Raw genomic sequence first — 25,644 nt, forward strand, 5'->3', positions numbered from 1 at the left:
TACATTTGTTAAAAAAAAAAAATATTGATTCTATGATATATATGATGTATATTTGCCAAATGAAAATTAAAAGCTTATATTTAAGCTCAATTGTGTTTTTTGTTAATTGGAATGAAAAAATCAAAGTAAAATGTTTTATTAGAAGAAAAATTAAAGGTTAATTTATGTCGGTATGACACCGGCTTCAAATCGATCTAATGATATACAGCCGATATCGGCCTGACTTGTAGCCGGGTTGCACATCCGACATCTGTCCGATATAAGAAATCGATATCGGGCCGACATAACAACTGATATCGGGCCGATATTGGACCGATATAAAATGTTTGCTGGGTTATTACACTAGCTGATCCCATAGCTGTAACCTGTCGAGGTCTTGTTGTAAGATCCTTTCTTGGGAATTGTTATTGACAGCTATATAAACAGCAGTGTCATCGGCGAATAACCGGACCTGTGAAACTAAATTTTTAGGCATGTCATTTATATACATGTATAACAGGAAGAGAAGGGGACCTAGGACAGGCCCTTTGGGGACGCCAGATATTACAGGGACCTCGTTTGACGTTTCCCCATCTACTTCAACGGACTGGTGGCGACCAATCAAGAATGATTTGACCCATTGCAATGTGTTGTCTCAAATCTGAAATTTAGAAATATTGATAGTTTCTACACACTCTTAGTAAATGTAAAATAAACATGTCTTGAGTACACGTGTACACAGAGTATATATTTTGCATTTTAAACTCCATACATTTTTGATTTGACCCATTGCAATGTGTTGTCTCAAATCTGAAATTTAGAAATATTGATAGTTTCTACACACTCTTAGTAAATGTAAAATAAACATGTCTTGAGTACACGTGTAACACAGAGTATATATTTTGCATTTTAAACTCCATACATTTTGGGTAAATACAGTATGAATACATAGTGTCATTAAAAAAAAACAGCAGTTCTTTTAAGAAATGACCAAGTTAGCTTGACCATGACCAAGTTAACTTGACCTGTAGTAGGGAATGCAACTTCCCATACACAGTTTGTGCATTTCCATATTCAAATTAGACATATAAAGTAAGAATATTCTACATTTAAACAGATTTCTGCACTAGAAATATTTAACTTAAAGATGAGCATAGTACATCTTTAAAATATGAAAATATACAAGATAACCACAACTAGAATATGCGAGATATTGGTGGGTCGGTGGGTGGGTGGGTGAATGGATGGACTAGTGGCGAATCGACATAAGCATCTCAAATAATAAAAAAAAACGACAGTAAATAAATGAAATTATGTATACCAAAACTATATTAAAACACAACAAGGGAAATGATTTTTTATTCAGAAGCTAAAATTAACATAAAAGATATTCGGCAATAATAAGACAACTCAATTGTCAGTATCCTATTATTGATCAGTAGACGCCGTTGTCAGTCAGTACATTAGCGTCTGCCTAACCGGAAAAAGCGTGCAGTCAAAATGGCTGCGCCCGTAAATTCTGTTGGCAAACGGCAACATGCAAGAGCTAAAAGACCTGTCTCTGATGCGTCAGCTGAAAATGTTTCGCGGAAGAAACCAAGAGTTAATAGCTTTGACCATATTGAGTTCAAAAGTTATCTAAAAGAACCACAAATGGCGAGTTTAGGTAAGATAATTTATGCTGGTTTTGTTTGTTTTCATGTCATCTTTTCATGTCATTCATCTTATGAATTACTGTTGTAGGTGAATCCAATACCATTAAGTCCATTGCTTACAAGACGTTAGTCAAACACCAGCTGGAATATGGTTCCGAAGTATGGTCTCCCCACATCCCATACATCACAAGACCTGTATGAAAACTAAGACACTTGGGAGGGATGTGGAGCTCAAAACGCCTTTAAAATCCAAAATAAAATGTCTATTTATCAATCCCAGTAGATGTAGATCTACTGATCATTATACATATCCAAAAAACTTAATATTAGTCGTTTTGAAAAAAATCGTATTTCAACATCCATAACACTGTTTAATAATTTTAGTCAACTTATTGTACTTGGTGACGAGATATTGTGCTTATTTGTGTCTGGGCAATATCTCGCCTCTTATATTTGCAACAGGCAAAATAAACAAAAAGATTATCACAGTTTTACTCCATTAACAATATCTTTCGACAAATTCAAAACATTTTTATTTTGTGTTTTATTATATTACAGGGTTTTACCAACCCTTTTTATATTAGGGGTCCATTGGACGCAGGATCTATAAAAACAGGGGTCCACCACAAAATTTTGAGGGTCCACTCCCAGACAATTTTCGAAATTGCTGATTGCTCACAGAAGAAGTACACTAAGATTGCAATATAAATGACTATTGTAAACAATTTTAGATTTATTTCTCAAACAAAAACAAAAAACAAGTTTTTAGTATTTTGACTAGAAACATTTTTTCATTCGAAGCTCTAATCACTTTAGTCATTTATTGAAAGACATCGCATTTTCTTTATTTTACAGTTAGACATTTATCGGATAATGTGAAAAAAAAGCTTCAAATACGTCTTGAGATTTAGACTATAATCACTTGTATTTATCTAACCAGACTGGCCGGAATGTTGTGTCTGTTTTGTGGATTGTTAAGATGATGTATTCGTTCAGTTACAGGCGACGAGACAGGCTCATTGTCACCTCATTTTCGTTTCGGACCACCCCCACCAAAAATTTCTTGGGTCAGTCTGTTTTGCCGTCATTTAAACCAAAAGTACTGTCACAGATAACGGTAACAACTGAGCGCTCCGACTGATAATAATATCCGGGACACGTTGGTGCTCACTAATGATTGGTCGGTATTTTAAATGCGAACATCAACTACCCAATAAACTGACGCGTTACTATAAATACCAATTGGTGATTCCAATGACCTTCACTGCTAACCAAAACATTTTTATCGTAAAAATACGGAAAGGAGTGTTACTCTAAACAATATTTGTGTGGTCACGATACTAAGTATTTATTTCAAAATATGGAAATGACAGTTTCTTTACACAATTTTTCTGCGTCCATGTGTACGCAGAATTTATTTTTTGTGCGTACAGGATGGCATTTTATGCGTATATGACGTAGGATCCTGCGTCCGGTAAATCCCTGATATTATATATGATTTGTTTTCAAAACGGCTTATATTAAGTTTTTTAGATATATATGATCAGTACACGTGTTGGAATTGACAGCCAAAAGTTCTACTTGTTACGTATCTGAGTCAAAAATGGGTGGCCTATACACACTAGGTGCTCCTCGTTTAGGGCACTTGAAAAGTAAAAAGCAAAATAAAAAAACATTAAACAAACATTGCAAACTTGTTAGTCCGATATATTAGGCTTGTTGTAGTTTATGATGGTTGTTTTGTCAAGAAGTAAAAGATATCCCAAAAGCAACAACATATTTATAGGTCTAGCAAACTTGTGTGTGTAGAAGAAGACTTTATAAAATATAAATTTTAAATTGCTAGTCTCTGCGGTGACTGCAGAGGCTGAGTGTGTATAGGCTAGCATGGTAAAGTTGAAAACCTTTTTGTGTTTACAGGATTTGAAAAGTTTGTGGAGGCAGCAGCTAGTCATACAGATGGTGGCGGTGAAGATATTGTCTTGAAATTCCTTCATTCATCACCAGAATGTTCGGAGATATTTCATGTACTGGAGGTACAACAAAAGAAAGTACATGAGGTATATCACTCTCTTGTTAATTTAATAACACAGAAACATCTTTTTTTTTTAATCACAGGAAAATTCAGCTTGATTTGATATTGTGCAGGGTTTCTATTGACGCACATTTCCTGCGTCCTTGACGCAAAAATAGTAACCTAGGACCCTTAATTACTCTAAGTCTGCGTCCACGGGGACGCAAATTAAATTTTCTTCCGTAAATGTCATTTGGTAATTCCTTCCGCTTCTTTAAAGGAAATGACGTAATTTGGTAGACAGCAGAGTTATCTTTCTTTCAATTAATTACAGTTTAATACGGAATAAAATGGCGCACACTAGAATTTAGTCAACCTTAAAAAAGCGTCCCAGTCTATGCATTGCTATGAAATAAATCGTAAAACATGTCGGCTGCTCCCCGAAATAAATCACGTAGTTTTAATGAAAAGTGGCTAAGTACTTACCTGTGGCTCGTGCAAAACGAGAAGACCACGAGTATGAAATGCAACCATTGCGTCTCAACCAAAAAATGTGATCCATTTGACTTGAAAAATGGATGTCTGAACTTCCAGAATAGTACATTGTCCGTCATCAAGGGTCTAAAGATCACTCGGACGCATTAAACAATTGACCAGATGTGAAAGATCTTGACTTTCTGCAAGTTTTACAATTATTCAGCCAAATGAAAGAAAGGAAAAAATAAAAAGTAACAATAAATGATGATTATGTCATTGTGAAATGTATTTCCTGAGTTGACAAAGCAAAAATAAATAATAAATTTTATTTAACAAAGTCAATAAAATGCATATGTAGTTGAACAATGTATATAAATGTAAAGAATTAAACCTAGACAATGACAATGACAAAAGATTTATTTGATTTTGGCCTCCGGCCCATATCAACAAAACATATACATTACAAGCAGTAAGCAGCAGCATAGACAATATATATAAGTAATACCTTACATTGAAGTAATAAATGATTAGGACCCTCATATTTTTCTCTGGGACCCTCATATTTTATGAGCACGAGTCCCTGGGACTCTTAAATCAAAATTCCTAGTAGAAACCCTGTTGTGTAAATACCGAGTGCTATGGGATATTGTCCCTTGTGTGCAATAATCAGTCTTCAGATATGCTATTAATTTTCCAGTCAGGCAGTGAGTATTATTTATGACTCATTTATTTTTGATTTATGACTAATTTTTATAGATGTTTTTATAGGATTTCTTATGTTTTATTTTGTTTTCATTATATGTTGTTCTTTCAAATATGGACAAATTTTTATAAATGGTGTCTTCATAATTTTCAGCTTCAGTTAATCTTCAAGTGTTTAGAGACAATTTTGTTGAGGATTGCTGATGATCTTGGACAGTTTTATAAAAGTGGGCAAAATATTGTGAAGAAACTCCTGGCTGGTCATGTACTATCCATCTTTAATACACTCAACATAAAGAACAAGTATGAGAATTTTAATTTTAACACTTGCCATGCTATATAATCTCAAATGGAATTGTCCATCTTTTAATTTGGAAAAAAAAATCATTCTTTATAGGGATATGTACTGACTGAATAATAAAACAGTGGAGACCAAGATCTGGTGGCTGAGTTTGGTCTGCACTGGTCACATATGTAGTCTTTGTTACCATACAGATGGAATGAGTTAATGTGATTATATACATTACACAATTTCTATATGGCTTCTAAAGGTAACTAGAAATTTGAAACAAGGATGTTACTTATACATTGTACTTTATTTCTTCATTGAGTTTTACAAATAATTCACTGTCACCATTGTGAGGCAAATACTATGATTTGCAACTATGATTTTAATTTAATTACAAAAGGTACATATCTATCTCAAAAAGACTCAGAAGAAGAAGAAATAACTACTGAAAATAATGTCTGGGTTATCAAGTTGTTTATTGTTTTTCTGGCAATACACTTTTTATGACTGATTTATCTGACAAGCTCTCAAGTAAGATTTGATAGTAGGTTAGAAGATAAGGGTATATTGATTCTTCTTGGCTTTAAAGGCTAGCTTTATAGCACAGAGGAAAAATGACTTATGAGGATGTAAAAGGTTTAAAGCTCAATTTTGAGGGAGTTTGTATTCTCCAAGATACAAAGAAAATGATGTAGTTTTGGGTGTCTTCACCTGACATAGCGATTCTTTATGCATACATGTATAAGCTGTGACAAATTTCAGAAATTAGGCACGATTTTAGATATATTTCATTGATGAATATTAATTGATGCATGTTAAATTAGACTTTCAGAGCTATAATGCTTTGTTGCTTTTTGTTACAGATCAAACCAGATAAAAACTTCACTAAAGTTATTTATTGCCATGGTAATGTTAGGAGGGCCAACTACAAAACTTGTGTTGAACAATGTTGATTTATCTCACAAAGCAATGGTACCATTGCTACAGAGGAGGGATGTGAAGGTATTACTTTTGTAATGATAATTACCCCTAAATTTTGCTTTGTTAACATGCCTGAACATAAATTAGCTCTAACCAGGCAGAAATAGACTTGTCCATCTTTCAATCTGAACTAAAGCATTCATTATTTTATTCTGTAAATTTCAAAATAAGTACTGAATGAAAAGCAAACAGTACAGACCATGATCAGATGACACACAAGTCTGTCAGGCTGATCTTGGTCTGCACTGGCGCCATTGGTGAACATCAGACTAAGGTTAGAAAATTAATGGGTAGCGAAACTGACGATATGTACTGCTTGGGTCAACAGTAAATTGCTTAAAATTGTATATAAATTTAGCAGGTTAAAGGTGAAGTGTATAAAAACATTGTTTTTATATATGAGTGGTATTGTTTTGCTGATTGTTGTACCTCGTGTTTTGTTTCTAGGATGAAGAAGACGTACGGACATGTTTTATACATCTCATTGTGGCATGTTTATTGGCAGGAGATAATGACGCCATAAAGAAACTTGTACAAACTAAAGGTACTGTATAAGGAATAATGCAAAGGGATAGATGCAAATGAATTTATGATGACAAATTGTTGAATGCTTTTTGGAATCAATGCTTTTTCATAAAACATCAAGGAATAAGTTAAGGAATAAGAGTGGCATCCGTGACTGAGTGGTTAAGGTTGTTGCCTCTTAACACTATAGGTTCCAGCCGGACCAGCGTCTTTGGATTCTTTGTGTGAGAAAGCTATCCAGCCAGTTCATGGAATGCCGATGGTTCTGCTCAGGTTCCTGTTTGTGCCTGAAATAATGCACGGAAGGGTACATGAGGTCTTCCCTACCAGTAATTATACCCCCACCACAAAATGTGGGGGGGGCTATAATGGATTCGCTTTGTCGCGTCGGTCGGTCGGTCCGTCCGTCGGTCCGTCCGTCCGTCGGTCGGTCCGTCCGTCTCCATTTTCGTGTCCGCTCTATAACTCCTATACCAATTGAAGGATTTTTCAAACTTGGCTCAAATGTTCACCTCAACAAGGGGATGTGCAGAACCCATATTGCCCGTGTGTCAGTTCAAGGTCAAGGTCACAATTGAAGGTCAAATATCAAACACTATCAAAATATTACACAGTATGTCGTGTCCGCTCTGTAAGTCCTACACTTCTTGAAAGATTTTCTTCAAACTTGGCTCAAATGTTCACCTCAACCAGGGGATGTGCAGAACCCATGTCGCCCATGTGTCAGCTCAAGGTCAAGGTCACAATTGAAGGTCAAATATCAAACAATTAAATATTACACAGTATGTTGTGTCCGCTCTGTAAGTCCTAGACTACTTGAAAGATTTTCTTCAAACTTGGCTCAAATGTTCACCTCAACAAGGGGATGTGCAGAACCCATGTTGCCCATTTGCCAGCTCAAGGTCAAGGTCACAATTGAAGGTCAAATATCAAACAATCAAATATTACACAGTATGTTGTGTCTGCTCTGTAAGTCCTACACTAATTGAAAGATTTTCTTCATACTTGGCTCAAATAATTACCTCAACATGGGGATGTGCAGAATCCATGCTACCCATGTGTCAGCTCAAGGTCAAGGTCACAATTGAAGGTCAAATATCAAACAATCTAATATTACACGGTATGTCATGTCCGCTCTGTAAGTCCTACACTAATTGAAATATTTTCTTCAATTTTGGCTCAAATGTTCATCTCAACCAGGGGATGTGCAGAACTTATGTCACTCATTTGCTGGTTAAAGGTCAAGGTCACACTTTAAGGTCAATAATTGACTTAGAAAATATTCTTAAATTTTAACATTTATTTGAATATTTCTAAATCTAGAAAAGGTATTTGCTTGAAACTTAAAATATTTTGAAGGGTCACAATTCTGATATGCTGTTTGTTCAAGTTTCATAACTCTGTATTGCATTTTACCAAAGTTATGCCCCTTTTTAAGTCTTCAAATTTACATACAATCAAATATTAGACAATATGTTGTGTCTGCTCTATAAATCCTATATACTAATGGAAGAATTTTCTTCAAACTTTACTCAAATGTTCACCCCAACAAGGTTATGTGTAGAATCCATGTCACCTTTGTGCCGGCTAAAGGTCAAGGTCACACTTGAAAGTCAAAAATTGACTTAGAAAATGTTCTTAAATTTTAACATGTACTGGAATAATTCTGAAACTAGCACAGGCATTTGCTTGAAACTTAAAAGATATATGAGGTGTGGCAAATAAGATATGCGGGTCAAGTTTCATAACTCTGTATTGCATTTTGACAAAGTTATGCCCCTTTTTAAGTCTTCAAATTTACATACAACCAATACTAGACAATATATTTGTGTCTACTCTATAAATTCTATACTAATTGAAGGATTTTCTTCAAACTTTACTCAAATGTTCAACCAAACTGGGTGATGTGCAAAACCCATCTTACCCTTGTGCCAGATTAAGGTCAAGGCCACACTTGAAGGTCAAAATTGACTTATAAATAAAATGTTTAATACATTGGGAAAATGAAAGGTTATTTGTAACTGTTTTGAACATGATTTGATAATATATATTTATACTATTACCTGTACAATTAGTCTTTTTTTCACCAGAGATAATTTCTTTTTATGTATTTGTGCGACATAAGTTATTCCCTTAACCACCTTTCCAAGTGGTCTTCTGTCAAGGACATTGGTGGGGGTATGAATCGCATTCAGCGATAGTTCTAGTTCTGAAAGTCGCCATATGACCTATACTGTGTTGGTGCGACATTAAACCCAACCAAAAACAGGAATCAGGGCTTTTTTTTCACAGGTTGGGGAAGCAGCCCTGCCCTTAATTTTGGGGAAAAGTTACACAGTATATTTGCAAAAGGGGAAGAAAAAACTTGATGTTAATTCAGTTTTTGGCCAAAACTGCATGATTTTAAAGATTTTTTCTTTGGGGAAGCAGCCCTATACCGGCCCCTGCTATAGAAGGAAAAAAGCCCTGGGAATAATTAAATGACAATGTAATATTACCCAAACAAGCAAATACATGTAAATATAGAGAAGTTATTGTACTGTTGGTAATGAATGAATTCTAGTAGTAGCCTTAAAGTACAGACTTTTCCCAATTCATATTAATTCAAAACATGCCCAAAAACAAAAATTTGGTTGGTTAAAAAATTTTCCAAACCAAAAAAAGTGTTTGTATTTTTGGAATGTCATATCTCCCATTTTTTGTTTTCCTGATTTTACGGGTTTTGTTAAAAAAATGTATTTCAAGGTTAGAATTTGCCCGGGTAAATCTTTAAACAATTATTCCCTTCAAACAATTTTAAAAAAGGGTTAAAATTTAAATTTATGATTATTTTTTTATTTTTGTTTTTTTCGGTGGTTTATATAAATATTCAGGGGATTTTAAAAGGGGAAATTTTCCCACGGGTTTGAAACAGTGAAATTCCCATTTTGAAAATTTTTCACGGGTTTTTTTTTTTAAAACCCCCTTTTAAACGTTTTTTTCAGAAAAAATACCAGCTTGCAAAAGTCGGGTTTTAAATTTAAAATGACTTTGACGTCTTTAAATGACGTCAATTGAAATTTTTTATTTGGGGGCGTTTTTTAAATTCCCAGTATTAGGTTCAATGTCTTTTTAAAACGTTTATATGCATATAATAAAAAGAAAATTTGTTTAGTTTAGTGAAAGATCGAAATATATTTCACCTTGTGAACACCAAAAAATCATATTTCACGAGTGGCTGCGCCACTCGTGAAATATACCTTTTGGTGCTCACTCGGTGAAATATATTCCGATCTTACACTAAACTAAACAAATATCCTCTATAATTATAATCATGAATTTATACAAGACATGCATATTGTAAAACTGAATTTTTGTCTTGTTATATAATGCAAAGGTAAATATTTCATTTATGTATTGAAGAAATATATTTACATATTTCAATTTTGAGAGCATTGTATAAATCATAGGGTGTAAAATGTGTAGGATGTGTGATATTAGACTGGTTCATGATAGTGTGCGGCTTTGCATATGTCCTCTTAGTTTTCTCAAGAAATTTCAGCTGAACTTTCATAGAATGATTGTCATCAAATTTGCTAGCATAGATTGTCTGATTTTGTGTTTTTAGCTCACCTGTCACAAAGTGACAGGGTGAGCTTTTGTGATCGCTTTTCGTCCGGCGTCCGTCCGTAAACTTTTGCTTCAAATGACATCTCCTCATAAACCACTAAGCCAATTTCATCCAAACTTCACAGGAATGTTCCTTTGGTGGTCACCTTTAAAAATTGTTCAAAGAATTTAATTCCATGCAGAACTCTGGTTGCCATGGCAACCGAAAGAAAAAACTTTAAATATCTTCTTTTAAAGAACCAAAAGAGCTAGAGCTTAGATATTTGGCATGAAACATCTTCTAATGAGTGTCTACCAAGTTTGTTCAAATAAAAGCCCTTGGGTCAAAATTGGCCCCGCCCCAGGGGGTCATTGATTTTCCCTATATGCATATAGTAAAAACTGAAAAAATCTTCTTTTAAAGAACCCAAAGAGCTAGAGCTAAGATATTTGGCATGAAACATCTTCTAATGAGTGTCTACCAAGTTTGTTCAAATAAAAGCCCTGGGGTCAAAATTGGCCCCGCCCCAGGGGGTCATTGATTTTCCCTATATGCATATAGTAAAAACTTAAAAAATCTTCTTTTAAAGAACCCAAAGAGCTAGAGCTAAGATATTTAGCATGAAAACATCTTCTAGTGAGTGTCTACAAGTTGTTCAAATAAAAGCCCTGGGGTCGGAAATTGGCCCCGCCCCCGGGGTCATTGATTTCCTTATATGTGTATAGCAAAAACTTAAAAAACCTTCTTTGAAAAAAACCCAAATAGCTAGAGTTAAGATATTAAGCATGAAACATCTTCTAATAAGTGTCTACAAAAGTTGTTTCAAATAAAAAGCCTGGGGTCAAAACTGGCCCCGCCCCAGGGGTGTCATTGTTTTTAACTATATGTGTATAGTAAAAACTTAAAAAAATCTTCTTTAAAAAACCCACTGAGCTAGAGCTTAGATGTTTAGGCATGAAACATCTTCTTATGGATTTTCTACCAAGTTTGTTCAAATAAAAGCCCTTGGGTTAAAATTAACTCTGCCGCCGGGGGGGGGGGGGGGGTGAGAAGGTCATTGTTTTTCCTTATATTGTAAGCAAAAACTTAACATATGAAACATCTTCTAATGGGTGTCTTAATTCCAAGTTGTTCAAATAAAAGCCCTGGGGTTTAAACTGGCCCCGCTCGGGCCTATATACAGGTGAGCGACCTCAGGCATCATGGCCGCTCTTGTTACATTGGCAGAACATGTCCTCTTTGATATTTTTCACAAATATAAGTCAGAAAAGCTGGTTTGTGATCATCAATGAACTTGTTTATAATGTATTATTTCAGGTGATCAATGAATACAGCAATCAGCAAGACACACAAAGGTTCACCATGTTTTCTGAGAAAAGTTTGAAAGAACTGGGTCGCTCTATAACTGGCATAGGCTCGGCAAGTGGAAAACAAAACTCTGAAACAGAAAGGAAAACACCTATACTCCCATATGTTATGTTTATCAATTTATATTTAAACCCTTTACATGTACATTTATTTATTTGTATAAAAGATTTTCTTTGGTATTCATTTGAATGTTTTAAGGGATTTCAATAACAAAATACAGAAATGAGGTAATAACCTCATTTGAGCCTGGTGCAGCTGGCATGATTATGTCTTGTGACAAAGGTTAGTCACTTTTGTTTGTGGCAGATCAAGGGTTAACAGTAAAGGCTACTTTGATTTCTAAATAATGTAACAGGAAAGTGTCCATTGAATTCATATGGGGAAAAAATGCCATAAAGATGCATTGAAAATATTGACATAAAGTGTATTTATATGCATTATACATGTATACTTACTATATTTAGGAGATAATGTAGTGATGTTTTCTAAAAAAAGCCAAATATATCTGTACATCAAATATTTGTTAAAGGAAATATTCACTGTTTTATGGAACTTTTAAGATTAAATTGAGAATTTCTGATAGTTTTATCAACTTGAATATAAAAAACATTGTTATATTTTTGACAATATTAAATGACAGCTGTTTATGTTTGGTTTTAGATGGAAACTGATGATATGAGAGAAGACAAGGTTATTGTGGCTGAACTTGTACATAAATTTCTAACTGAAGTGTGTACATCCTTCAAGCATGGTATAATATTCCATGATAAATCATATGGTCAGTCCGCAAGGTATATAGATTAATCTGAAATTATCAACCTGATAGTTATGTGAGAAGTATTTGCTTGCATTTGTTCTGTTCAGATGTTGTGTTTACCCTTAACCCGCTGAATTTCCTATATGGACTCATCCAGTTTCCATTTTTGGAACAGTCTATATCAATTTTGGGGCTATCATGATGAAAACAAGTTGGTCAGCCAATAGTATAGAGCCTGGTTTGTGCTGCTGGCCTAGCTTGATACTCTGGTGGCAAGGCTGATGACTTGTTAAAATTAAATATGTGTGTGTATTTATGCTTCTCTCAGAAGATGGGAGAGCATTGTTTAGTTACAATAGAGTGTAATATATTTTCATATTTGTTAGCTTCATTTGTTAATTCCTCAAGGGCATTGAAAAGAAGATGCATTTTAAGAAGGATGCATGGGGGGGAAGGATGTGTATAGAAGGGCTGGAGGATTATTTAGTTGGTTGGTTCAATATTGATCCAAGCAGAACTATGTCTTGAATTTATCACTCTCAAAATGCAAGTAAAAAAATGAGACTTCATTTTCCATAACAAAGAAACAATTTGCAAATTTAGAAATTCTTTAATTTGTCTTTGTAAAGATGCTTGAATAAATATTGACAAAAAAATAATGATCGTACAACAATAAACAAAGATAATTTTGTAAATCTTGATGATCAATGACAAAAAAAAGCACTTTCATATTTGTGAATTAAAAATTTCTTTTAGACTTCCCACCAACGATAGGAAAAACCAGTAATTCCACATCCTGTGCACTCAGATTTAAACACACTTAAAAAATTACATGACTTGTCACTTAATTTTAGAATTCCAGTTGACATGAGACACATGTCTTTTTCTTGTTATTTGTAAGAACCAATCCATTTGATGAACTAGATTTTAGGAATTTGTGTGGCAACCTGTCTAATGATTGTTGTGAAGGAACTTGTATAGGTATATTAACTGCATCCCAGATCACTCCACTACTCCTACCCAATCTTACAGACTCCGTTGTTCCTAATTGACCAAAAATGGATAGAGTCCATGGAGTTACTGATAAAGGTAGTTTAACCTCTAGGACTGTTTAACCCACAATGTGCTGAATTGGGCTTATATATCTTGCTTTTTGAATTTAGCTGAATTTGTTGGATAGTTAGGTTGTTGCAAATTTTCCTGTGCAATTTTATAACTTAAAGTATTACTTGAAATATAGAACGTAACAGCGAGAAGAAATCAGTGTAAGACCATCTCACTCTAACTTTATCGACATACTCGAACTCATATATTGGCTGTTCACTTTGAATTAATTTGAAAGGGATATCAAAAAGTACAAGTAAAAGCAGCAAAAAAACCGCTGTCCGGGAAGCAATGATACTATTGAGCATAGAAAAATCGTGTATTGATGCTCACACCTAGGTTGAAAGATCTTTGGCAAATTAATTGATTTTCTGTTGTCCATCAAATACTTTCAAGATGAGCAGGCAATGTTGTAGATTAAGTTATGCTTTTGTGTGTTTTGTATGTTACTTACAGTATTGAAGTACCTTCTCTTACAAGCTACATCTAAAGTAAGGTTAAATTCACTAAAAGGTATACCATATAACATTTAGAATATAATCTTTCTCACCATGAGAGTCTTAAAGACCCAACATTAGAATAATCTTTCTTCACATGAAGGTCTTGAAAGACCAAAACCGATAGATTCTTGAATAAACGAGTTACAAACCAACCTGATGTTTGATGTGTGCTCTCTCCTCTTGATTTACTTGTTCATAGATACATGTATAATATTGAATACTCGATAGATTTCAAATAAATTTACATCAGATTACAAAATTTTTATTGTCTGATGATCCCTGACCATGCACTAATGATTTTTTTGAATCGTTAGAACCATTAAAAAAATAGAGGCCTTTGCTTGACCAAGTAATTAAGATTTCTTCTGGCTTTGAATCTATTTTATTGCTCACATGGTGGTATTTCTTGTATATTTTTACAGATATACAGCAGTGTTAGAAGTAACATTCCTATATTGCATATGAAAGAGAAAAAGAATGTTGGAAATATGGTACATATTCTGATGATGTATACAATGCCTACATCTCAGATCCTTAAAACAATTCTGCCAGGTGTAAAGGTAGGTTTTTTCTTGTTGTTTTTTTTCTATATGTATATGTATTATTGGACATAGAGATTTTCTAAGAATTTTGTTGCCAAACATGCAGTTTAAAATATTGATTTATACCCCCAAAAAAATCCATCAATACAGTATTGAGCCTTATTATACTGTATAGATGTGAAGACTGGCCTAGCTACATGCAAGTGGTGAAGGCATATTATTATTGTGTGTAGCATTTAAAGAGTATTTGAGTCCATACACAAGGGAAATAAATCTGAAAAGAGGAGATTTCCTATGAGCAATGACAACAATGTTAATAATGGAAAAATAATTATGTTTTCCTATGCATTGCATTTAGTTTATTTTTTTTATGAAATATTTCGAAACAATGGCCAAATATAAATATGCCAAATAAAACATATCAGTTATGACTATTTCAGGATAGAAACTTGGTTATAAACCATGAGAAATTATTTCAGGATAAAAGTTTGGTTATAAATGATGAGTTATTTTTTCAGGATGAGTTTGGTTATAAATTATGATATATTATTTCAGGATAAGTTTGGTTATATATATATATATATTTGTTTATTTGTGTCTCATCTATGTACATATAGCATATTACAAACAAACAATATCATAAGACATGTACACGGCCATTCTATATAAGAATTACAAGAGACAAGAAAATCATTCATGCGTAAAAGAAATCTACTTGCTACTAAAATCAAGTACAAAGTGGCTAAAAAGGATAAAAAAGTTTTTTCAGAGTACCTGTAAAAAAAAATAATTTGTATATATTGTAAAATGAAGGTTGTGAAATACTAATTACTTAAAACCATGTGCTACAGTTAAAATTTTGTACTTGTACAATTAGTCAAAATAATTTATTATAAACATTAAGGTAGTATCTCAGGATAAAAATTTAGATGCAATCCATGTAATTGTCTATTTCAGGATAAAAGTTTGGTTGTAAACCATGTGACATTAGGTCTGGTTAAACAGATGGCTGATACAGCACGACATGTGCTCAAACTGATCCAGAACTTGCCTTCATATACACCACATGAAAACCTGGCAATACACACCACATATAAAGCATTAGTAATCAAAGTATGTATTAGGTAACATTCCTTTTTACCCCAACCCCTTGATAACATTCCTATTTCTTTATTTACTTATTTTTAAACCCAATAAAGCCACAGTTGACTTTTTGTCCCCCGCCTTTTCGAAGAAAAAAGGGGGATATAGAAATAGGCTCCGTCCGTCCGTCACACTTTCGTGTCCAGTCCATTACTTTGTCATTTATCAAAGGAATCTGAAATAACTTGACACAAGTGTTTGTAATTATAAGATGAAGTGTCATGCGTAAAACCAGACCCCTACCTCCAGGGTCAAGGTCGCACTTGCTCATTCAAGGTCAACAATGTCTATTTTAGGGTATATGTCGTGTCCGGTCCATAACTTTCTTATCTGTGAAGGGATTTTGTAAATACTTGCCATAATTGTTTACAATAATGAGAAGATGTGTCATGCACAACAACCGGTCACCTTACTCCAAGGTCAAGGTCACACTTGGAGGTCAAAGATTAACATAGTCTGTCACAGGGTATATTTTGTGTCCAGTCCATAACTTTTCATAGATCAAGGGATTTTAAAAATACTTTGCACAAATAATCACAATAATTAGACAATATGTCAGACGCATAACATGGGTCCGTACCTCCAAGATCACTCTTAGAGGTCAAAGATTAACATAGTCTGTTATAGGGTAAATTTTGTGTCCGATCTATAACTTCTTCATTGTTCAAGGGATTTTGAAAATACTTGGCACACATAGCAACAATAATAAGACGATATGTCATGTACAACACCTGCATCCGTACCTCCAAGGTCAAGGTCACACTTAGAGGTCAAAGCTTAACATGATAGACTTTTAAATTCTGTGTTTCATTTTATTTCTTTAATAAATTTATTGTTGCATTTGCAGATCTAGCATTGATCATAATTTTGGACTGAATGTCCCGAGATCCATACCTCAATCTTTTAAAATAGCACAATTTTATGCTTCATATAAAACTTTCCCAAGGCGGGGGACGTTGGTAACTCTGTTACAAATTCTTGTTTGTAGTTGTATTACAGTAAAACATATTCTCAGTGTCGATATACATGTACATGTACAATGTTTCTATTCACTGTAATAACCCCATCTGCTGCCCAGGGTGCTTTGACGCATGCTTTAGCATTGTAATATACAAAGTGGCATCCACTGCATGTATATTGCATAATACTTTTGAGTTCTAGACTTTGAACAGATGCTAAGCATTCACAATTTCTTTTTTAAGATAAATAGATTTTTATTCAATAAAACAAATATTTTTACCTAGCCTGTTTTACTGCCCTGTTTGTTTACTGTGGTAGGAGTTTGACTAATTTTCTTGTATGTATACTGAGGTAGGAACGGCTTACATTGCTTGTGAGGGGGACTTCAGTTTCTTGTATGTTTAAAGGGAATAAAACTCATGAATTGTTTCTATGAGATTTAAAAAACAGTAAAATTATGCTGTTTCCAAAATCTTATGGTCAATTCTCGAAAGAGTTGTTACATGGACTGTTTCTGTTTTTTAATATACTTGAAAACTATATGTTAACAGAAAAAATGTTCTGGAACAAAATATTACCGTTTCACAATGATTGTATGTTTGCTCCATGCTCTTTAAAGGAAATATGCTGACATATTTCTTTGAAACGGGCATTCTGAAATTATTCTTTTTTCAAATTTCAAACAAAAATTTTTGTAACTTGCAGGCAGCAAAAATATAGCTTTGTACACTCTACTGTGACATAGATAATATTTAAAGAATTTTCCTTATCCAAATTTTCAAGGTACGTTGTATAAACAAAATTGTTATTTTTTGTATTCATGTGCACTGTTATATTACAGAATTTGCCAGATGTGATGGACATATTGAATTGTTTAGATAGAATTATGCAGACCACATCCCAAGTTGACATTGACAAAGTACAAGGTAATGTTTTAATTGTGCTTTACATGCAAGCGGCTCAAGCCAGTGCTTGGGGGCGTGAGGGATGTTGCACTTTTTCATTATCCTTCATGTACAGTCTCAAACAAACCGAGTCTGCAATTTTTGTAATATTGTTGTGATTTATGCTTCTGAGGGATCACACTTAGTCCAGATTTTAAATGTATTAATGTAAAACAAGCTACAGTTTAGCCTTTACCCCACTATAACTAAAGTTATTAGCATTTACCACTTATACATAACTTACCCACCATATTGAACAATGTAATGATAACTTATTTTGGATGTACATTTATTTCAGAGTTTTGTGGTATAGGATTGTGTGAAGTAATGATCCAGCTAGAACAGATATTATGTTTATATCAAGATTTCCAGCCTACTTTGCTTGCTGAACATCCCACCATTCTAGGTAACTATAGCAAATATTTTATCTAAAAGTATTTAGATTATAATGTTAAAGTATGCTTTCAATTTTTTCTCTTTTTTAGCAAAGTTTGAAATGTGATCTAATGAGTTAGATATAACATATGCCAGCAGTCTGCTTTCAAAATTAAAAAAAAAATACCTGACCTTACTGACGTGATGAACCTTTGCTAACTGTATAGACTCATGCAAGATAATACATTGTGAATTGGACTGTTCCAAATTCAGGGAGTGTAAGCTTGAAGTATGTAACAGTAATAGTGAATATGATTTGATTATAAGAATATTTTATTTGTAGGCAAGCTGATTGAAGGCATTATGGAGAAGGAGTGGCGCTCTGTTACATCCAGTTCCTATCATTTGATGAAAGTTCATCTTCTCAAACTGATGGCAGGAACTGAGTCAAGAAGACTGCCATGGGCTAAACAGGTTTGTAATGACACTTTTTAAAAGTGACATTATTCCCATAAAATGGTATATAGTAAAAAAAAAACTTTCCATTTTGCTATAATTCCTTTCAATTTTACAATTTACATCACATGAGCGATAAGGAAGTCACATTGTGCAAGAAAATTTCTGTAAATATCCATCAGAAACAACATGTAAAAAAGAAATAATGATGCAGTCCATTTATATTTTAAACAGATTTAAATTTTATCCTGAACATTTTCCAAAATCAATTGTTGGTCAATCACCATTATAACAGTCAATCTTTTGACATATATAGTCAATTCAACTCAATTTCTCTTTTCAAACAAAGGGAAGTACATGTATATGATTTTTTTTTGTTTAAAAATGCTTGTCCTTTGTGCTTTACATTTATTGCTAAGTTATCTTGATTGGTCTGAAGACAAAATCCATTACACTCTTTAATGTAAATGTACTTCACAAAATGATTGGTTGTTTTATTCAGCACAGTTACCCAATTGACTCCACAAATGTTACATAAATCTGGCTTACATTTTCATAATGTTAATGCCATTTGTAGCAAAACTTTGAAGTAACTGTTAATAAAAAATTTGACAAAGTTCAAAATCTAATCCTGTCATTAGCATTGTGATTTTTCTGTTGAAAAGGAAAATTATGTTGTTTTGATATTTCAGAATGCATCAGGCCAGAGTCTTCTTCATCAGTTGCTGGCAATGTTGACTCAGCTATCTTCTAACAGAGAACTTGCAGACATGACATTACAGCTTGTTTGTAAGGTATGATATTTTCTTCTAGCACAGTCATTAACTATCTTGAAACTTAACATGATTTTAGAAATGAAAAAATGCGTTATTAACAAATTCCAGTATACATATCATCAGTATATGAAAAGGGGGTGTCCATGGTCCAGTGGTTAAGGTAGTTGACTTTAGACCAATTGGCCCTCACCGCTGTGGGTTTGAATCCGGCAAGGGACTTTGGATTCTTCCATGTGAGGGAGTTATCCAGATAGCTTATGAAATGTCATTTGGTGCCTGTTTGTACCTGAAATAATGCACAGAAGGGCACCTTAAGTTGTCTTTTACCAGTTAAGGTGGAAAGTGGCCATATGACCTTTACTGTGTTGGTGAGATGTTAAACACAACCAACCAATCCTGTGATAATATTAAATAATTTTTCTTGTTTACAAGATATACCATTTTTGTTATTTGATAGTACATTTTATAAATCTTTCATACAAGTTATGTTATTTTAGGCACTTGACAATATCATTGTCCAGTCTGGTTTAGGAACTGTTAATTCATACAATTATATATATACAAGATATGTTATTTTAGTTATTGGAGAGTACAGACCAGTTTGAGAATCATCACAATGATCTACTTGTTTGGCTCAATGCTCTATTACACTCACAAACAGATGTGCTAGACTTTGTTTCCAAGGTGATGATAACCTATATTCACAATCCATATCCCTACATGGATAGAATGTGTGACCTCCAGTTGACCTCGGATTTAAACATGGCCTCAACTTCAGAGGAAAAGCAGCCATTTGGTAAGTACTAGTATATCTTTATTCCTTGCACTGGTACAGTGCAACTTCTGTAGGGAAACCCATTTACAGCAATAACATTTTAACAACAACAAAAGCAGTCCTTTCAAAGTAAGGCTTCACAATAAATTTAAGATCTTTTATGAACAAACAAAATATTTCTTCCCTTTGTTCATTTTGCTGTGCAGAGATTGCACTGCAGGGATTGCACTGTAGGTCTATGCTTTTACATCACAGAGCAACCCAGTGGCACTTAAAGATTTATTGTGCTTGCACACACAAGTGAGCAACTTGGTAGCATTCTAAAATCAATTGTTCTTTTATACACAAGTGTACAGCTTCACCTGCAGGTGGCAATTTACATTTTATTTGCTTGCACCTAAAAGGAGCAATCAGTGAGAATTTTAACATTTTATTAATGCTTGACCCCTGAATCATATTTTGAAGACAAATTATTTGGAAACTGGCATGTGTTTGGTTTTTTTCCTTTATTAACACTGAATGTTTATTACAAAGATAGTGAAGTTTTCGCACAAAAAAAGTGACGTTATGTGTCGTCACGCCAAATTTACAACAATTTTTAATACTTCCCCTCAGCATCTATTATTTCTTCTCCCTTACGATTAAGTATGGTGGACTTGGAGAAATTTAGAATTGAGGAAATTTGAGCCTTTTAGTTAAAAGGAATTTCAAAAAGGTTTGCAATATTTTTTACTTGATTAACCACTTTGAAAAAGCTATGTTTAGTAACTACAAAGGATAAAAATTTAAATAAATTTGCTAGAATATAAGCGCTCTAATCCAGAATATCAGTTTATATATTATGTAACTTTAAAAGGGTAGTTGATAGCTGTGATTGCGAATTGTTGTTAAGTTTAGCTATCTCTTCTGCCAAACTGTATTTGGTCTCTGAATCGTGCATAGTCACAGTTATTAAAATGCAAGATTTAATTCTGATTTTTTTACAAACAGATTTCCATTTTGTCCAATGTTGATTGTTGGGCTAGATGTACTTGAGAAATCGGAAACTATACCAAAAGGTAACTTTTTGAAATTTTCACTAAGTTTAAGAGAATTTTATCCAAACAAATTTATATAATAAATTTACACTTGTGTGCTAATATTTTAATTCAGGCTTTGAAACTTAAAATATAAAGATGTTCCTGTTTGTTTTATTAAGCATATCTATCCAGCTAGGTTAGGGGACATTGGTGGTTCTACTTACGGGCACCTGTAGTCTTCTTTCACTAATAAAACTGGGAAGTTGCCATATGACCTGTCAAGCGTCACTGTGACTTAAGAACCAAAAAAAAAAAAACAACTTCCAAAAACTTTTACTCAATGATCATTTTTGGTATACATTTATATGTACCAGGAATGTTGATGAAATCGCTGCTGGATGATACTTTTATAGTTTTTATTATGCTCCCCGAAAAAATTTCGGGGGAGCATATAGTCGCCGCCTTGTCCGTCCGTCCGTCCGGCTTTCCGTCCGTCCCCTTTTCTTGTCCGGGACATAACTTTGAAACAACAAGAGGTATCAACATGAAACTTAGTAGGTAGATAGATCTCATTGCAGTAGGTGTGCAGTGGACAAGAACCTTAACTCTGCCTTGCCTATTTTTTTTAATTATTCCCTTTGTTTATTTTTACACTTTGAGCTTTGTCTGGACATAACTCTAAAAGTATAAAGAGGTATCAACATGAAACTTTGTAGGTAGATAGATCTCATTGAGTTGGTGTGCAGTGCACAAGAACCGTAACTCTGCCTTGCCTAATTTTTGAATTATCCCCTTTGTTTATTTTACACTTTGAACTTTGTCCGGGACATAACTCTAAAACTATAATAGGTATCAACATGAAACTTTGTAGGTAGATAGATCTCATTAAGTTGGTGTGCAGTGAATAAGAACCGTAACTCTGCCTTGCCTAAGTTTTGAATTATCCCCCTTTGTTTATTTTTACACTTTGAACTTTGTCCGGGACATAACTCTAAATGTATAAGAGGTATCAACATGAAATTTTGTAGGTAGAAAGATCTCATTAAGTAGGTGTGCAGTGCACAAGAACCGTAACTCTGCCTTGCCTAATTTTTGAATTATTCCCCTTTGTTTATTTTTACACTTTGAACTTTGTCCAGGACATAACTGTAAAACTATAAGAGGTATCAACATGAAACTTTGTAGGTAGATAGATCTCATTGAGTAGGTGTGCAGTGCACAAGAACTGTAACTCTGCCTTGCATAATTTTTTAATTAACCCCTTTGTTTATTTTCACACTTTGAACTTTGTCCTGGACATAACTCTAAAACTATAAGAGATATCAACATGAAACTTTGTAGGTAGATAGATCTCATTAAGTATGTTTGCAGTGCATAAGAACTGTAACACTGTCTTGCCTACTTTTGGAATTATTGCCCTTTGTTCATTTTGACACTTTGAACTTTGTCCGGGACAGTACTCTAAAATCATAAGAGATATCTGAACATGAAACTTTGTAGATAGATAGGTCTCATTGGATGGAAGTGCAGTGCTTAAGAATCATTACTCTGCCTTGCTTTATTTTGAAGTAATTGCCCTTTGTTTATTTTTACTTTTTGACTTTTGTCCGGTACATAACTTTAAAACTATTAGAGATATCAACATGAAACTTTGTAGGTAGCTAGATATAATTGGATAAAACTGCAATGCTTAAAGAACCTAAACAAAGCCTGATCTAATTTTGGAGTTATTGCCCTTTGTTCATTTTCACACTTTGAATTTTACCCGGGACATAACTCTGATATCATCAGGAAACTTTATAGATAGATAGATCTCATTGAATAGAAGTGCAGTGCAAAAAAACATAACCCCTCCTTGCCTTATTTTGGAGTTTTTGCCCTTTGTTCATTTTTTTTAATACTTTCCTGTGTCCAGAACCTTCTCGGGGAGCATCACCCAGTTCAACCGGTTCTTGTTTGTTTGGGTCGTCAGAGCAAACAAATAATGGTAGCGAAATTTCAGACTCTAATGCTGTTATTTGCAAGTGCCGAAAGTAGTCCGCTTTTTTGAAGCGGTTACTTCCCTTTATATGTAAACTAACGCCGAAAGATTCAGGGGAAATCACTGCGTAAAGATGGTTAAATGACAGGCGCATTAATTTTCAAGCAAAATAATTCCCGAATGGTCGAAGATTTCTAATATTGTTTTATTCTTTATAGATATACATGCTTATAGTAAGCTCCATGATTATTTTCATCTGTGTAGCGTCGTTACAAACCCTAATATAGAATAATATAGTTTTCTTCAGGCTATTAACAAATAACTGCACCGTGGCCGAGGGGTTTGCGCGTTCGCTTAGGAAGCGAGAGGTCTTGAGTTCGAATCCCAGTTAAGGCAACTCATTTTTTTTTTCAAATTGTTTAAGTCTAATAAACATTGGATTGAATATCAGTGTTTAAATTACATGTAGTCTAATAGCCAATTTACTCCAGTTAAAACGCTTGAAAGCATTGGTGGCACTTTACAAAAACAAATTGTTTTATAATCTCACAACCTTCACCTTTCTGACATTCTGAGACCCAAACAAATTCAGCGCCTTCTGTGCTTTGATTACTTTCATGTTATGATATTTTAACTGTAACTAAATACATGTATAAAAATAGGGGGAAACCCCAACTATTCTTTCCAGGAATTAAAGTCTAAATGTTTTGTCAGGTGTACAATACATGGCCATTAAGGCACACTTGATTTAAAAGAAATAATTTTCAAGTGATATAGAAGATAATAATGTCTCAGTTTGATATTTCAGAACTTCAGGAGTACATATCTCGAGTTTTATTGGGGACATTTCATCAACAAACTTGTCCTGTAGCACTTTGTACTCTTCTGGCTAAATACAGAGACAGTTTGTTTCTGCCTGGCTTGTTAGACTATATTCTCACCTGGATAAAGGTAATCTTACTGTCATATGTCCAGGAACTTTTACCCTTAACATACAGATTTTGTATTATGGATTTGAACAGCTTTGAATTGGGAACAGTCTTTTCCAAGTTTATGGGATTTCACTATCAAGATACAAAAATTGTGCAGTATATTGTCATTTTAGTGCCGTAATAGGTTAACTCCTATTACATTTTATAATGAGTTCACCATTTACTGCACTAAGATGACAATTTAGCCTTCAAAATAAACAGTATAGGGTCTTGTTAGACTGCAAGGATGTGCAGGCTGGCCGGGCTCTATACTGGTGACAAAGGCCTTGCTTTCAATTTCAACAGGTTAAGGGTTTACATGGAATGATGAATTAAATTTTACAATAACCATAGATAAACCTTTTCACTTTACAAGTTGTGCATTACATAGTTTATGCAGCAAAAGTAGAAACAGTTTTATGTGTAATATTTAAATGAGGTTGTGTGAATGTCAAAATGTATTTCATGGAGAGAATGTAGAATGTAATTATTTTAAATTTAATCAAACATATTTTCTACTTATTGCTCTTTATATGGCTTTTATTCACTTTTATTAGATTTCTTCCTATGAATTGTCATGCGGTTTCTTTATATCAGTGGTCATGTTCATGTACCGTTATAACAACAATTTGGAATATTTTTACTAAAACAAATTATTTATTATGATATTTTTATGCCTATTCAAATGCATTATAAAACTGTAATATTTTAGTTGTATGAATATTATGTAATAAAGTGAGATATTTCATTTCTAGGGTGATGAGAAAACAACAGACATTTTACCGACCAAGTCGATGTATCAGAACTTCTTGTCCAAAAATCCAGATTTCCTCACAGGCGAGTCCAGCCCAATGTTTACAATACAGCAAGACTTATTACATCTTACATATATCATTAAACATTCTCAAAAGGTACTTGTTTTTTTTTGTATGGCTATTAGTTGTTATAAAATATATCATGCGAGATATATGTCATATCACACTGTTTGAAAGTGTTTAACTTTGAAGTGTACAGAATATAGAATGCTAAACAGATAAGGCTATACATAACATCACAGTTACATAATACTTTTATGTGTCACCATTTTGGTAAAGATTCTGATTAGTTTTAATTCAATTAATGAAATAATTGAAGTTATTGAGGTTTTGCTTTGTAACATGGAAAACTTTTTTATGACATTCACATCCATTTAAATGCATTAAACTACATTATATAGACAGAGTTATGCTGATTTTTGGAACTTAGAATTTTGGTTCCATAGTTTTGTGCCACCTCACTAATTAGCCTGACTGTTTAAAGATTAGGGAGAGCTGCTGTACTTCCGTCTGTATCAGCGTCACACTTCGGTGAAGTTTTTGTGTGCAAGTTGGTATCTCCAAAACTACTGAAAGGAATTAGTTGAAACATCACACACTTTTTTGAGAGCATATAAAGGCCCATAACTCTAACACAGATTTGGGAGACTTATGACCAATTTTGCACTTAGATAATTCTACAGTATCCAGTCTATTATTTAACTATCAAGCACTGAGAATAGTTGAGCACCCTGTCCTCTCGGCAGCTCTTGTTTGGAAAAACAGCTGTTTTTATCTCACAATCAAGTTCTGTAAATGGTTCAGCACCCAATCTGGCTGTCTCTTATTGATATTGAAAACTGATAAAATTGTAAAATACAGTTTGAAATTAAAGTCAAGGCTAGTCCATTATTTAAATAAAGCAGTTGAAATGAAATACATAACCACCAGTTTACTTATATCATTAC

The 25,644-nt window shown here is 33.7% G+C and overlaps 1 protein-coding gene across 1 annotated transcript; it reads left to right on the forward strand.

The window, feature by feature from the left end:
- The first annotated feature begins 1,436 nt into the window (after positions 1-1,436).
- Positions 1,437-25,597, forward strand: LOC132726207 (nucleolar pre-ribosomal-associated protein 1-like). Its single transcript, XM_060711483.1, has 22 exons — positions 1,437-1,645; positions 3,555-3,694; positions 4,982-5,130; positions 5,980-6,118; positions 6,545-6,646; positions 6,813-6,929; positions 11,529-11,684; positions 12,240-12,370; positions 13,238-13,317; positions 13,897-13,931; positions 14,363-14,500; positions 15,440-15,595; positions 17,427-17,511; positions 17,828-17,935; positions 18,248-18,378; positions 19,053-19,154; positions 19,716-19,932; positions 20,446-20,470; positions 20,902-20,969; positions 23,720-23,862; positions 24,638-24,793; positions 25,559-25,597. Exons 1-22 carry the CDS (start codon positions 1,480-1,482, stop codon positions 25,595-25,597), a joined length of 2,583 nt encoding a protein of 860 aa, XP_060567466.1. The 5' UTR covers positions 1,437-1,479.
- The last annotated feature ends 47 nt before the right edge of the window (positions 25,598-25,644 follow it).

This window comes from Ruditapes philippinarum, unplaced genomic scaffold, assembly GCF_026571515.1.
Source record: "Ruditapes philippinarum isolate M1 unplaced genomic scaffold, ASM2657151v2 ctg1127_1_1_1_1, whole genome shotgun sequence".
In the NCBI taxonomy this organism is placed as follows: Eukaryota; Metazoa; Mollusca; class Bivalvia; order Venerida; family Veneridae; genus Ruditapes; species Ruditapes philippinarum.